The 17,244-nt window shown below is 33.0% G+C and overlaps 1 protein-coding gene across 1 annotated transcript in view; it reads right to left on the reverse strand.

Annotated features, from left to right (window-relative positions):
* Positions 1 to 14,102, reverse strand: part of RIPK4 (receptor interacting serine/threonine kinase 4) — a 64,885-nt gene extending 50,783 nt beyond the window's left edge. Inside the window, exon 1 of the mRNA XM_074300484.1 lies at positions 13,807 to 14,102. Coding sequence (XP_074156585.1) covers positions 13,807 to 13,988 — 182 coding nt within the window. The 5' untranslated portion in view covers positions 13,989 to 14,102. The remainder of the gene's footprint in view (positions 1 to 13,806) is intronic.
* Positions 14,103 to 17,244: the final 3,142 nt, after the last annotated feature.

Genomic DNA, 17,244 nt, shown 5'->3' on the forward strand with positions numbered 1-17,244 from the left:
GGTACTCATCATGGAAAATCTCATCAATAAAGATACAATCAGTCTTGCTACTCAATTTTCATCAAACTCTATGCCCCTCAGATTGGAGAATGGAGCTTTAAATTTCTCTGTTTAAGGAGGGGGACAGGACAGCATCTCAGACTTCTCTATTTCCCACGAGGCTACAATCATCCCTCCAACGCCCATCTCACTTATTTTTCAACTTCCTTTTGTGTGTTATCTTTCCCTACTTGAGTGTATGCTCCTTGAGAGCTGGGACTGCTTTTTAAAAAAATTCTATGTTCAGTCTAGTATCTGGCATTTAATAAATGACTAGACTACTGACCTCTGGCCAGAGACTATGCAGGTGACGGCTCAAGATGCTAAATAAACATTTCAATTCGGTCAATGCAGGAATTTGCTTTGCATGGCTATGCATATTATAAATTTCCTCCATTGCCTTTCCTCATTTCCCACTAATGGTAGCAGGAAGTAGGCAGAGAGAAGAGCTGAAGGAATAGCTTTCTCTCCCTCCCTAAAAAAAAATTGTGGAGAAGGAAGGCCCCAAAAGAATAAGAGATAAGTAGTTCGTCTTTGAAAATAACATTGAATTTATTATAATCATCCTTCAACATTTGCAGGCTTCACACATATAATTTTGGTTATTCCCATGTTGGCTATTAATAGTTAAATGGGAATTTTTTTTGGAGATTTGTGAAGTATTGTGGAAAATCACAGATGACAAGCACTTACATACAGAAAAAAAATTAAGTTATCAAAAGGACAGTTAATAGTCCAGGGGATAGAGCACTAAGTCCTGAAATCAGAAAAATTCATCTTCAAATATTCAAATCTGCTCTCAGATACTTAACGCCTCCTAGCTGTGTGACCCTAGGCAAGTCACTTAAACCCCCCCCTTTTTTTTTTTTTTTTTGCTCAGGCAATTGGGGTTAAGTGACTTGCCTAGGGTCACACAGCTAGGAGGTGTTAAGTATCTGTGAGAAGATTTGAACTCAGGTCCTCCTGACTTCAGGGCTGGTGCTCTATCCACTGTTACCACCTAGCTGTCCCTACTTAACCCTTTTTTACATCAGTTCTTCATTTGTAAAATGAACTGGATGGAGAATGGCTGAATAAGTTATGGCATATGAATGCTATGGAATATTGTTGTTCTATAAGAAATGATAAGCAGGATGATTTGCGTTAGTGACTTGCATGAACTGATAGTAAGTGAAATGAGCAGAACCAGATCATTGTACAAGGCTACAGCAATATTATACAATGATAAATTCTGATGTACATGGCTCTCTTCAACAATAAGATGATTCAGACCAGTTCCAATAGTCTTGTGATCAAATGAGCCATTTACACCCAGAGAGAGAACTGTGGTTCACCAGTGTAGCATTCTCACTCTTTTTTTTTTTTTTTTTGGTTGCTTGCATTTTATTTTCTTCAATTTTCTTTTCTGGTTTGATTTGATTTTTCTTGTTCAGCAAGATAATTGTATAAATACATATGCATATATTGGATTTAACATATATTTCTACGATGTTTAACATTTATAATATATATATATATATATATATATATATATATATATATATATATATAACATATATACTACTTGCCATCTGTGGGAGGGGATGGGAGAAGGGGAGAAAACCAGAACACAAGGTTTTGCAAGGGCTAATGTTGCAGAATTATCTATGCATATGTTTTGAAAAATCAAAAGCTTTATTAAAAAAAAAAAAAAGAAAGAAAGAAAAATGAACTGGAGAAAGAAATGGCAAACCATTTCTTATCTTTGCCAAGTAAACCCCAAATGGGGTCACAAAGACTTGGTCATGACTGGAAAATGACACAACAAAAAAGTTATAAGTGTATAAACATTGTATATTATTAATCTATTTTATAATTTTATCCCCTGTACATAAATTTATTATAAACATTTTTATTTTGCTAAAAGTTTAGTGAACTAAAGTACTCCCTGGAATATGCTGTCTCTTTGGGAATGCCTTCTCTTTAATTCTGAACCATCCAGATTCAATCACACGATTTTCTCCAAAGTACTTTCTGTGGAAGGAAACCAGCTGCAAAGATTCTGCATAGTGTTGGAAATATTAATCTTTCTCTCTTGACTAGAAACTTTTTATGGGTACAGTGTGCTGTTTTACTTGAGTGTGTGTGTGTAAATAAGTATGTTCAGAATTACTAAAAATAAAGATTTGAGGGCAGGGCTTAGAGTTATTTGTGGTTTTTCACATTCATGGGTGTCTGGCGCCCTTTAAAAGGGACAACTCCATATAGTTAAAAAGAAAAGCAAACTCTATACAGCTGACATTCAGTTTCATTACAATCCTTTTTTGGTTCTATAATATATTTCAAAATGCTAATTTTATTTAGTGTTAAGTTCAGAATTTAAAAAAAAACTAGAAGTACAAGAAGATATATTAGAGAAGAGAGAGTAAAAGCTTTGATCAATGAAGAAACTGATAATTATCCAGTAAACAATCAGACAGCAAAAAGATGATCGGGAGAGAATGTCACTTAAAATTTGGACATAAACAGATCCATAAAATGTATTTGCAATCTATCACTGTGTCCCAATAGATAATGATCCTGTGTCAGTTTACAAATGACAATGGAACTATGAGTAATAGTGAATTAGTGACACATGAACAAATATCTATTGATCTAATTTCACATAATTAAAGTAATAATCCTTTCAAAGTCTCCAAACCCTAGGTTAATCAAAATTGATTTTCTCCTTCTTGCCCCCCTGCCCCCTTGTGACAGTAAGAAACATTAAAATTACTTTAATATTCATTCTTTTCATATAATTAAACAGAAGTCACTGCCATATCCTATGGTGTCAATGTTATTTCTGGTTCAAATTAAATATAATGTGGAATATGACAATGACTTCTATTTAATTAAGAGAAAAGTGCAGAATGGATTTCAAAGAAAAACAACTACTAATCAATTAGGATCCATGATTACAGATGATATCTGCATCTTCTGAAATTTAATCTCATTTTTAAATGAATAATATATTATCCATAGTATATAAGCATTCTACTGGCTTGGTTTGTGTTCATAGATTGTCACTGATAGTACAAAGTTCTTTCATACCATTTCTTATTAGAATAAATCTTGGGAAGAAGGCCAGGTATTTTCCTCATTTTATAAAAATGAAGACAATGTAATTCAGTTAACTAATTTATCATGTCGTTTGACTGAGGTACCCAAGGTCTCACAATTAGTAAGTATCGGAACAGGGATAGAAATCTAGTTCTCTGATTCCAAGTCCAGTGCCCTTTTCATTATGACAATTCACATTTAAAAGTGGTGACTCAGTTTGGGTCTGGAACCAAAAGCTAAAGAATCCTTTCTCATAAGTCATCTTGATGAATAGATTACCTAAATTAATCTCCCAAGATATAAAACATGCTTTATCCAACAAATATAAAGCTGCCTTAAATGTCTTAAAATAGTTATTCTCTTCATGTTAACATTTATAAAATATTATGTGCAAAGGCATATAAATCACAATGTAAACTACAACTAGACTCACTAGATGATTCGGACAAGGTAACATAGATTAAGTATGTTTTCTTCCAAGGTCCAGAATTCTACTGGGGGTTAATATTCATTCATAACAAGTAGTGGCACAAAAACTTAATACCCACTCCAACTTAGTAGCAAATTTCAGACCTCTGCACTACTTCAAATAAACTTTTTTTTTTTTTACTTGTTGATGGTGACTAAAACCAGTAATGTTCATCTATCTGTATTTACCAATTGTTGAACAATTAGTGAATAAAGTATCTATTATGTACCAGCAGATACATGAGGTTAAATGCACAAAATAAAAAAGTAGAGTTATAAAGGAAAGCATTTTTACTGAAATAATTATCTATGTGCATGTGTGTATACATATATATTTATGTATATATATACACACACATGTAAGAGTCTCTGTTCTGAACTCCTGTACTAATTGAATGACCTAAAGAAAATTTTTCTTCATTGTCATGTTTTAAAAACTTCTGAATGTTATAATTTTTATATTAAATAGTATTAATAAAAGAACTTCCTAGTGTACTTTACATATTATAAGTAATCCATCATTTTCAGTAACCCATTATAGACAAGGCACTAAATGTCACTGAGTATCAGTTTCTTTTATCTATAAAAAGTAGACTATCTTCCTTCCAACCATAATTTTCATTTGATTGTTCTTAAGTGGTCACAATTTAAAAACTTCTATGAAAAAGCACAGGCCTAGGTAATAAGCAAAATACAACTTTCTAATAAATTATAGAAATAATACACAGCATTTTAAAGTTTTACCAAAAAATCTTAATCTCTTTTGAAGCCAGCAATAACTGATGAGAATAATGTTAAAAAATGAATACAGCCTTTACTGATATCAAATTTTCTTTCCAACAAAGTCTATGTTTTGGCTCACTATGCCTTTTATAGTACATATTCAGTACTGTTAGGTAAACGCACAACAAATTTACATTTTATGGATCATTAGTTTTCTATAGAGCCAAAACACATTCAGTATACCTATCTTCTCCCCTTCCAAAAACTTTATCTGAATTGTTAGTTTTTGTATTCAAAAGTAATGATGGTAATTTAAAAAGCATTTAGTTTGATTCATTAAATATTTATTTTAAAAGTACTTAGCTAGTCTAGAACTGTTTTAGGAAATTGATAAAGAAAGCAATTTTAAGAGCACCTAAAAACTACATAAATAAATTCTGTGTGGCAAACCCTCCCCCCCCCCCGAATAATAGAAATTTTTTGGAAGTAAATGCCACCTTGACCCTTTTTATAAAGTAGAATTTTATTTGAAAATAAGATTTTTTAAAAATCCCCATCTTGCTCAATTTAAGAAATGTTTTAAAGGGCATTTGAAGTAGAAAGCTGTGCACAGGAAATACTAAAATGATTAAGGCACAGTCCCTGCCCTCAAGCTCTGTTCAGAAAGATGAGACATGGACACAATACAAAACAGAGAATGCTAAATATACAGTCATTAAAGAAAAGTTGGGGAAGGGAAGGACATTGTTTCTAGGATGTAGAGAATTGAAATGAGGAAAAGGTTTCATAGAGCTTAAATGTACTCCAATGGCATTCATGCCAGTTGAAGACATTTTCTAGCCTTTTCTTTGACAGGTCTACAAAACAAATTGCTAGTTCTTTTCTCAAATAGCACAAAATTACATTAAATTAGAGGTAACATGCACATTTTGGCAGAAGCAATTATGCAGACTTTGGAAGTAGAAGACTTTTTGTTTGTTCTTTTTTTAAAGTTGCAAATAGAAATTGCTGTCTGAATTGCTATTCTGAATTTTAGTCTCTGATAAGCAAAATGCAAAATAAAATAGGTTATCAAATTTGTATGCCACAGTATCAAAATTTTCTTACTAGCATACTCCTTATTAGGGTGCATGTAAAATGTTATAGAATATAGGTTTACTTATAATTGTTTCAAGCTATATTTTGAAAATGTGCCAATTGTTTTTAAAAAATCTATTCACTGACTTCATGTAGACTGAAGTAAGTCTGGGAATTGGACATGTGATTCATTTTAAAATAAAAAATATTTCTCCCATTTTAAACATACAATAGTTTTGCTTTTATTTGTTTTGGTGAGTGAACAGGCACAAGTGTCAGCACCCATTATGAAAAGAAATGTCAGTTTTATTTATGGTTTTAATGAGATATTAAGATAATATAGTAAAAAAAAAAGTCTGGTAGAAATAGGTATAGGCCAACATTTCATACCCTATTACCAAGATATGGTCTGAATGGATACATAATTTAGAGATAAAGATTGATAGCATAAGCAAATTAGAGGAACAAAAAGTAAACTACTTTTTGGATACATGGATAGGGTATGAATTTATAATTGCTTAAGGGAAAAAAAGGATCACAGAAGATAAAGTGAACAATCTTAATTGGATATTATTAAAGTTATGCATAAATAAAATTGATGCAGCTAATATTAGAAGAGAAATAAGTAACTGAAAGAAAAAACAACTTCCAGCACATTTTGCTGTGTATGATTTCTTAGGTATATAAAGAACAAATTCAAATCTAAAAGGACAAAATTCATTTCTCAATTGAAAACATGGTCAAAGGATATGTATGAACAGGCAGTTTTATAGGGAAAAAGAAATTCAAGTTATCAAGATAAAAAATACTCCAAATCACTAATAATTGGAGAAATGACAATTACAACAAAATTACTGGAAAAGTGGAAGGAAGGAAGGAAGGAAGGAAGGAAGGAAGGAAGGAAGGAAGGAAGGAAGGAAGGGAGGGAGGGAGGGAGGGAGGGAGGAAGGGAGGGAGGGAGGGAATGAGAATGACAAATTGCTTAAGGAGTTGTGGGAAAATAGACACTTTGGAAAAATGCCAGAAAAATTACTGAACTGTGCATACCCTTTGCCTAACTAGCAACAAAAATTGTTTATACCTCAAAGAAATAAAGAGAGAGGAGATTCCTTTATTATGTACATAGTATTTATAACAACTCTTCTTATCAAAGAATTGAAAACCAAAGAGGTGACCATCAATTTTGAAATAGTTTATCAAAATATGGCAGATAAATGCAATGGAATACTACTGTACTAAAAGTAATGACAAAAAAAATTTCAGAAAAACTGAGGAAAACATGAATGAAATTATATTGACTCAGGGAGGAGTTGGGAAGAAGAAAGGGAAAAAAATTAGAACTCAGATTTTTGTAGGAGTAAATGTCAAAAATTATTCATGTATATATTTTGAAAATAGGAAGCTACAATTAAAAAAGAAAGAAATGAGTGAGCAGAACACTACCAAATATTTAGACCATGATACTGTAAAAAACAAAAAAACTCCAAAAAAACCCCAAAGAACTCTGAAAGTCTTAATCTGATCACAGTAATGATCAACTATGATCCCCAGAAGATAGATGATAAAATAATTGTACTACCCATCCTCTAGGAAGAGAAAGCTCGATTCAGGGTACAGAATAAGATAGATAGATAGATATTTGACATGGATAGTGTGGAAACTTGTTTGCTTGACAGCATTTTTGTTATAAGGATTCTCCCCCCCCCCCCCCATTGATGAGAGAAAAAAAATTTTTTCCATGAAAATATTATTTTTTTAAAAATCAATTTTATTTTATTGTTGATAGAGCTGAAGTGGTTCAATTGTTCTGAACAACTTGGAATTATGCCCCCCAAAAGTGACTAAAATAGCCATAATTTGTGATCTAGAGACTACTACCTGAAAAAGTTCAAATTCAAAAAGAAAAGCTTTCTAACCAGCAACATATTTATAATATTAACTTTTATAGAAGGAAAAAAAAAAAAGAACAGAAAATAAAGTGTACACCCAAGAAATGGGGAATGGTTAAATAAATTGTGATACATGAGATTTAACTGAACATTATTGTGCTACAAGAAATTATAAATATGATAAACAGAAAGAAGCATGGGGAGAATTATATAAATGCATGTGAAATAAGCAGAATTGGGAAAACAGTAAACAGTATTGTAAATGAAACAATATAAAGGGGAAAGGAAGACAAGAATCCCATGAAATTATGATGACTAATGTTGGCTCATAGGAAGGCACCTCCCTAGTCTTTCTTGCAGAGGAATACACTACATTTACTGTATAACACTACATATACTTCTTTAATATATGGGTTATTTTATTTATTTATTTGTTTCGGAGGCAATTTGAGTTAAGTGACTTGCCCAAGGCCACACAGCTAGGATTGTTAAGTGTCTGAGATCAAATTTGAACTCAGGTCCTCCTGACTTCAGGGCTGGTGCTCTATCTACTGCGCCACCTAATTGCCCCTATGTTGGTTATTTTTAATGAAATTTATTTTCCTCTTTTATTTAAATTTTAAAATAAAATGTTGCTATTTGAAGAAAGAAGGCTATCGAGAAATTTATTTGATATAAAATAAAAAATAATAAAATTTATTTTTAAATTGATCTTTATACAGTAAATAAGATATTAATGGAGAAAAGAAAAGCATTAAGGTTAACTGTTTTCATTAAAAACTACCAACCTACTTGAGCAGCTAGGTGCCAGAGTAGATAGAATGAATCTGGCCTCAGACACTTATTAGCTGTGTGACCCTAGGCAAGTCACTTAACCCTGTTTTTCCTCAATTCCTCTTCTATGGTAAACCACTCTAATATTTCTGCTAAGAAAATCTCAACTAGGGTCAAGAAGAGATGAATATGACTGAACACCAAATCTACCTGAAGATACTTCACAATTGGAGGTTTATTGTGTCTCATTCAAAGCAAGAAAGCTTATATTTCATATTCTATCTTTGAAGTAAGACTGGTGACCCAGAGAAATCCTACAGGGGCTACTAATCTGAGGCAGTGACTGAAGCAGATGAATAACTTCTACAATAGAATAACTTTAATGGTAAATTTCATGTGGGATTTATGTTCAATGTGAAAATGTTAAAAAGTTATGAGCAAAAAAAAATATGATATAAGGAATGATAGTATTCTTGGGCTAAATGAGAGTACCCTAAGTATCTAGTTCAAATACCTCATTTTACAGATGAATAAATTGAGTCCCAATGACATAAAACAATTTATCCAACAAAATATAAGTTAATGGAAGTAATAAAAAGTGTTCTTATTCCTGTTATAGTCCTCAAAGAAATATATGTCTAGGAAAGTTTAAAAAAAAAAAAAAGGCAAGAAGATTTTGCTCCTAGAAAAACTTCATCTAGCTTTTGTTTTAGGTTAGAGGAAAGAACAGAGTCCTGGGGGCATTGTATTATAATGGTAAAACTGGAAGAGAAAAAAAAAAAAAAAAAAACAGGGTAAAACAAAGAGCTATTCAGAAAAAAAACAAAAAAAACAAAAAAACAAAAAACCCTGGGAATTACCTTTAGGAAACACACACACACACACACACACACAGAGATAATTCCTTTCACCTAGACTTTTGTTCCACCCCCAATCCAATTATTTTTCCCAAGCTTTTCAAAGAACCTCAGAAATGTTCCCATGGCAGCTATTTTAAAAAGGTCCAAGTAATGGCTCTGTTCACTTGACTACACTGTAGTTACAACTCACAGTTTACTCAGGCTTGTTCTTACTAGCCAGATTTATTATATTAAACCTTTTGGTGAAGATGTAACTAATGTACATATTTTTTTCTTCCTACTGTAGAAGTTTCCTGTTAGTGCAAATACTCAGAATTTAACCAAGAAACACATGGATTTCACTCTCTGCCTTCTTATACATGGAGTAAATTCAATCCCTTTTTCACATAGAAGCATTTCAAATAACTGAAGCAGCAATCATAACCTTTCATCCCCCAGGCCCTTTCTTCTTTGTGGATACTTATTCTATTTTCTTGTGCATTATCTATACCTCTCTGGTTTGCCACATCAATAAATTGGTTAAACATACAATCCATTCCTTTATCCAAGTCCTTTTTTTTTTTTTTTAAATGTTAAATAGCATAGGTTCAAGTACACATCCCTGGGACACCTCACAGGAGACCTCACCAACAAGAGGACCTATTCCATTAATTATGACATACCCTGAGGTAACAGGTCAAAGCCTTATCACAGAGATGGAGGTGGTGACTAAGCCAGAGTCAATGTTGGGAAAGAGTGGGAAGCAGGGGAGTAGGAGCCAGTTTAACAGCTATAGGAGGCCCGGTTCACATGCTTGCCACTTTAGGGATAAGCAGCCATGGGCAAAAGTGAACCATTTTCAGAATAGCTATTCATTAAGAAAAACAAATATGATCACAACAAATGTGATGGTGTTATAGTGGCCTTGGGCAGATGAAAGTAAATCTCAACTTTGTAAAAATCCAACCAAACTCTCCAACTGCCTTAGATGTATAGTTGTGGATCTTGATTCTGGCCAAGAAGCTCAGGGAAATTCTATCTCCACACCAAAGAAAGCATCTTAGGCACAGGTAGATGGACACACAATACTAATAGGTATTTGTGGTTGTAAATTTCACCAACTACTTGCAAACAGTGTCAAGATTAACCTATAAAGCTAACAGGCACTTTAGGGATTGGTATTGAACTTGTAATTTCATTCCTAAGTAATGAAACTAAGCTATAGTAGTGCAAGTCTAAACTTTCTCTGTAATTTATAGTATTAAGAGAATTGCACAAAGCATTAATTTAAGGGCCTTGCCCAGGGTCATGCAGCTAGTATATGCTGATGACAAGACTTGGAAACCACTCCATCCTGACTCCATGGTAGACTACAAACTCTGTATTTACAACAACTATTTTGAAGTTCAAGTTTGAGAGATAGCCATTTTACTTTATTTATGTAAAATGAACTAATATCCTTAGGAACCAAAATAAACTAGATTAATGTAACAAATCACTTGTAAATATTTGATTAAGAAAAAAAAAAAAAAGAAGCAAAGAAAAAAAGCTCAACCTTTCTCTTTACCATAGATTCTCTATGTTCTTAAAACACAGGACACAACTCCATTCTGCCCCTCCTTTTTTTGCTCTTCATAAAACTGCAGGTGAAGTGTTTCCTGTTTAGGGACACTTTTGACCTCTAAAACTGCACGGCTACCAAGTACAAGTCATTACCTGCCCAACTGGGAAGGGCTGGAATGACTTCTAGCTAAAGGACAAAACATTTTTTTCTGAGCATGCTCGGAAGATCTGAAGTGACTTGCCTTATACTGGGAAGGAAGTTCCTTTTGGTAGGTCACCCAGGAAATGTAATAAACTAGATAGATTAAGTACTCTAAAAGTTTTATTTTCTAACACTAATCAAGGTCAAATTTTGCCATAAAGATATGCCTTCCACTACCCAAAAATAATTGATATTAGAATTTTAAATTCAATTAATTCTAAATTTAAATTAATATTTTTCTGAAGTTAAACATAAACAGTATACAATATGCAAAGAGGCTTCTATTAGAAACTGTGAACTTGTTAAATACTTTTTCTCTATCCTTCTCAGTTTCAGGTACCCAGCAGCAATCCCCACTAGATCCAGAAGTTCAAGTCATGGCAATAACCTTATACTAGGATTGCAGGTAGGATGGTGGAGCATTTAGGATGATTCCAGCCTGGCTTGGAAGATTGGTTTTTGAATCTGATGGAGTTTTGGACTTGCCATTGGGACTGTTCCATATAGGAATTGAGCTAATTCCTTTCTACACCTTTATCTTCCTTTGCATGCCTCCTAAGGACTAAGGGAATAAGTTTATATATTTGTGATTATGTCTTTTGAAGTGAATATGTCTATTGAAGTGAAAAACTAATTTGACTGTTAGCTAAATCTTACTGGGATGCAGAAGAACACCTTTTACAATTGAAGAAACTACTCAGGTGTAGACTGGAACATTTGCAGAGTCTAAACACACAACTCCCTCCCCAATCCCCATAAAGATTTCAGAGAACCCCAGGTATGGGATGAGAACATAGCTTATCTGGTCTTCAGACATAGAAGAAGAGGGTGAAAATAAAAAGATTGGAGAGGACTTTGCAGATTCTCCATCATTTAAGGAGGGTGCTCAAGGAATTTACTTCATTGTTTCCCATGGTGCTACTTTACTGGACTGTGTGAACTCTAGAAAGTCATCATTTACAAGAAGTTAACTCTGAAAATCTCTTAACCTCAGATTATTTCCCACCCTAGCTAAACCCGGACAGGACTGTGTTTATCACATAGTAAGTACTTAATAAATGTTTCTTAAACATTTATTCTTTACTAGCTATCACTATCCAGTAATCTACCCCTTTCCCCAGAAGCATGCCCTTATGACAAATATATATTGTCTCACAAAACAAATCAACATATCAGTTACATCTAAAATTTATTTAAAAATATACCCCACTTTAGAAATCTAAAACAGGCTTACTCAAGAAAATGCTTTTAAATATCTCTTTTGTTGTGAATCAAATAATTGAAATGAGTAGCAAGAGAACTATATCTAGAACTTCCTTGGATTTGGGGGTTGTAAACATGTCATTTCATAAATGATGTGATTAATCCCTGTATCCTCCATTGCATTTTGCACAGTGCTTCCCAAAATAGGTATGTAATAAATACTGGCTGAGTGAATAAATAAGACTGGTAGAAATTGCAATGCAGATTAGAAGGGGAACCAGTTTATACAGGAGATTTCAAATTTTGTAAAGATCTTGACTTTTATTTTGCTTGAGCTAAGAATGAGAAACTTTTATTTCTTTTTTGCTTAATTAATAAGCTTTTGTCAGATTTGTATCCATATTTTAAGATATCCTATTTTCAAGATTTTTGGCTAAAAAACCCCAGCAGGTCAGATAGAGAATTTCTCTAATTATGAATGAACATTTTAGAGGGATTCTGTGATGTACAAATTTTAAACATTTGCCCTGCAAAATTCATGCATTAAAATAAGCTACCACTGAGCTTTAGGTAAAGCTACTTTTAACTGAGTCCCCTAACCCTTAGTTCATATATTAGACTTGATGAGTGGTGGTTCAAAACTCAAATGTTTCTTCAATTCTTAATGTGTCTAGAAGTAGACTGAATGAAGGTGTTATCTATTTTAGATGTAGAAATTGAGATGCAAAGATCTTTATCACCCTTTTTTCTTTGTAGCCTCCCTCATCAAAGATCCCAACTAACATTATTTTCTATTTCAGTAGACCACTTTACTTTTAAAAGTCAAGTCAGTTTGAAGTATTTTTATAACTACATGTTACTGAGAAAGGTAGGAACACTAGAATTTTGATTAGATATTGTTCCATCTATAAACAAAAACAAAAACAGCATAAGGAACAATCTATCCTACTGCATTCTCCACAACAAATCTCCCCTTTTCTCCCAATCCTTCAAGACAGTCAAGAGTCATGGCAAACATTAAAATGTCTGGTTTTAAAAGTAAGGCCTATTTAACTTTTATCAAGCCTATAGCTGCCCACATGGGTAATTTTCTTATACCAATTGATATTTTAAAAAGTAAATTTAAAAGTAGCAAAAAGGATTGTAGATACCATATTATAGTAATAACCCAAAGGATTATGTAAACTGACTTTTCAGGATATCCAAAAGCTAACATGCAAATCACAAAACATAAAGAGTAAATAAGAAAAAGAGTTTTAAATCTCCCATTCCAAAACACACTAAGTCATTGTGCTGTTTTATCCTAGCCAGAACTTGCCTTCTGAGATCATGTTCTAACATGCTTCAGATAATCATTTTATATCTGACTGCTTTTTTTTTTTTAAAGTGCTTCACATGGGTTGGGCATTATGTATGAGTGTAAATTTGCACTTTACCAATCTGAAAATTCATAGAGCAATGTGAAAAAAATCTAAACGAAAGTAATCAAAAAGTCTTAAACTATAAAACTGAGAGATAACGAAATCTAAATTAACCACTTTTACATGTGTAGAACCACAAAAGGTATATTAAATTACAGTCTTTTAAAAATTTTTTTCTAGTATGAGCAAAAAAAAAATTGTACCAAGAAGCACATTTCAGATAGTCTAAATTAGCAAAAACTGATTCCTAACCACTTACAGAAAGTCAGAAAATACAATTATTGCTACTGAAAGAGTTCAGAAATTACTTTTAATCTAAAACAAATGCCCCCCAAATCCCTAAAACCCCCAAAATTATCCTAAACTTTGAAAACAATCTATTTACACTGTTTAAGTTTAAAAGCAATTTCTGGTTTAAAAAAATTCCTTCCTGGTAGCAAAGCACCGACCATTCATTTTTGCAGATTTCAAGTACAAATATCACACTAAAAACGGTTTTCAGAAAAACAAGTCACAAAATTACTTACTTCTCATCTACATGAAGACTTGGAGAACATTTGATTGCTAGCCATGTTTTCCAGTTAATGTGTCGTACTTTGTAAACTTGTCCAAATCCCCCTGAACCGATCTTCTCCCAGCTAATGAATTCACTGGAGTCAAATGTTCTCAGCAACCCCATTTCCCAAGGGGAATTGTTCTCTTTTTCCATCTTTTACGAACAAAATTCTCCAAATCTGGTTTCTCAACTTTCCTTTACTTCCCAAACTTCCTGGGTGCTTTCTCCCAGAGTACGGAAGGCTGAGTCTTTCCCAGCCCAGGTGACTCAGGTGTATTCATTAACCAAGCTATGACATCATTTCCTGGGCTCCAATTGCTGGAGTCTGGTGTCTGTAACTTGAAGGACACATTACGATTCAACCAGGAAACACTGAAAAGTTTCCTTGTTTTTTCAAGACCCTGTTTGGAAAGAGTAGAGCATTTATTGCTCCCTTTCAATCCCAAATGAAATGGTAAATTCATAGTAAATGGCCTAAATAGAAACCTCTCTTTATTTTACTGTATTTGCTATCTTAAAACAGGCACTCTTGAACTTTATATTTGTATATCAGATTTAAACTGAAACCTTGAAATTGAAAGTGACAAATGTAGAGTGAGGTTCTGCTAACAACAAGATTCAAATAATTCCCTCCATGTAATTCAATTTGATTCAACATATATTAAGTGCCTTGCATATAAGAAGTCATATTTAGCACAAGGACAAAAAACAAAAACAAAAACAAAAAAAAAAACAGCACTGCATTCTTTAATTCTTCACTTAATGAAAAATGTTTTCTTTAATGAAAGGAGAAACAGGAGAACATTTTTTTGCCCTTTGGGGAAAAAAATTCCTGGATTGAAAATATTCTGCTTTCTAAAATTAGCAGATGAATGTTACATTATGAAATCAATTCAAGTAATCAGTTTTGGAATTTTGATGATCTCATAAACTAGGCAGTAATTCTATCAACTTGGAGTGTTCTTTGTCAAATTAGAATTAGTGGGTAATATTTCCCAGAATTCGATATAATAGACATATCTATAGAAAAATAGACAAGAACACAAAGAAAAAAACCACGTGGAAAAAACTGCAAAGGCAATGTCACATCACAGAAATAATAAACTGGAGCAACCTAGGATATACTATAAGATATTTAATATGTATGGGAATGCCTGCCATCTAGGGGAGGGGGTGGAGGGAAGGAGGGGAAAAATTCAGAACAGAAGGGATAAGGAATTATGTTGTAAAAAAAAAAAAATTACCTATGCATATGTACTGTCAAAGAAAATGTTATAATTATAAAAATTAATAAAAAAATAATAAACTGGAGTAGTCAGCAGATTTTTTGAATGTCATTTAAAACTACAAGAAAAAGTAAGAATGCACTTGTTTCAATTATGGGGGGGGCAAAATTAATTGATTCTCACCTAATTAAATAAAACATTTGTTTAGTGACTACTATGAACAAAATACTGTCCTGAACACTGGGATTATAATTAGAAAACAGGACAGTCCCTCTCAATATCTTCTATTCTAATAAGGAGAGACAACACACATAAGTTTCAAATATGAGACCTTAGCGTGAAGCAATGAAGTGTCTGGTAATATATTTTTCTTGGTCTCATTTCCATGAATGTTGAGCCTTTTGACAATGAACTTGAGTTGTAAGAAGTTTCTTTTCTTCTCAGCAACTACATTCTTTCCTGTCTGTAGTTGTTGAGGAAGTAGGAACTTGAGCATCTACAGAGTTACTTGTCAGCTTGGGTCTTCCCTGAACTATGAATGTGGAACTGGGCAGGTATTTTGGAGTGAGGTACTTTTTAGAAATTATCTGCTCACACATGGCAGGTGGTAGTGGACATTAAAAAATGAAATAAACTAAAACTTAATAACTACAAGTATAGATACTTAAATTTCCAAATAATTAGTGAAATGAAAACAATTTTAAGATGCTACTTTAGAGTCAGTGGAATGTCAAAACATCCCCTAATGAGAAGGCTTTGTGTGTGTGTGTGTGTGTGTGTGTGTGTGTGTGAAAATAAAAATAATCAATTCTAATTGTTGGTGGGATGGTGGTAGAGTTTGGAAAGCAATGTGGCAAATAGGCAGTAGAAGTTCCAAAACCATTCATACATCACAGGGTCAGTTATTTCATTGATGACAATTTCCCCATCCCTATCATAGAAATAGACTTAATTGTGCAGAAATGATAGCTGTTATTTTTAATTGCAAAGACATGAAACTATCTTTATAGTCCAGTATTGACAATTGTTGGATAAATTGGATAAATTATGGCTTGTAAATATGATACAATATTATTATGCTAAAATATTATAAATATGAAAAATTTGAGAGAATCTCCATTTAAGGAAGTTGTCCAGGTCAGCCATGTCTCATTTCTTTCTAGGCTATATTCCACATTTCCTTTTCCACACCCTAGCTCTTCATCCAAAAATTTCACTCCAGTCCTTGACTCTTTATCTCAGTCTCTATTTCTGTTTGTGTCTTTTTCTCTCCCTCTCTGGCCAGGAATTTCTCTACCATAATTCCCACTGTGGTATTTCTTTATCTATTTTTTTTTTTTAGCTTCCTTTAATGTCTTGTCTTCTTCCCTTATCAAGTAAGCTTTTTGAGGGCAAGAACTGTCTTTTTTTTTTTTCTAATTATATTTTATTTTCAGCTCTTAACCTTATGCTTATACCTAGAAAATGTTAAATAATTGCTATTTGACTAACTGACTTACATGAAGTGAGGCAGAGGTGTATATGTGCCCTTCCCCCCACCCCTCAGGAAATGAAGTAGATAGAATTTTTTAGATGGAGAAACTAAAACACGAAGATTTTATGAGGGCAGCTACTTGGTGCAGTTGTTAGAGCACCAGCCCTGAAGTCAGGAGGACCTGAGTTCAAATTTGATTTCAGACACTTAATACTTCCTAGCTGTGTGACCCTGGGCAAGTCACTTAACCCTAATTGTCCCAGCAAAAACCAAACAAACATCAAGATTTTAAATGACTTTCTTCCCCACCTTACTTCTTATTAAAAATTTAAGTTTTCTTTTCAATAGATCATTCTACCTTTAAAAAACAAGTCAATTTAAATATTTCAAGACTTCATGCTATTGGGAATGGTAACTACATTTATATCCTGTGTGTTTTTACATTGGGCCAACTAGATGATGTAGTACACAAAGTTCTGAGTCTGAAGTTGGGAAGAGTTCAAATCTGACCTCAGACACTTTTTCCTGGGGAAATAACTTAACTTTATTTTCCTCAGATTCTCCTCTGAAGGAAATAGCAAATCAATTCAGTATCTCTGCCAAGAAACTCCCAAATGGATTAATGAAGAAGAGTTGGACACAATTGAAAAGTGACTAAACAACAACAAATATTTTTGCATTATATACAATATGTGTATGTGCTGATATT

Source organism: Sminthopsis crassicaudata, chromosome 3 (assembly GCF_048593235.1).
Source record: "Sminthopsis crassicaudata isolate SCR6 chromosome 3, ASM4859323v1, whole genome shotgun sequence".
Classification (NCBI taxonomy): Eukaryota; Metazoa; Chordata; class Mammalia; order Dasyuromorphia; family Dasyuridae; genus Sminthopsis; species Sminthopsis crassicaudata.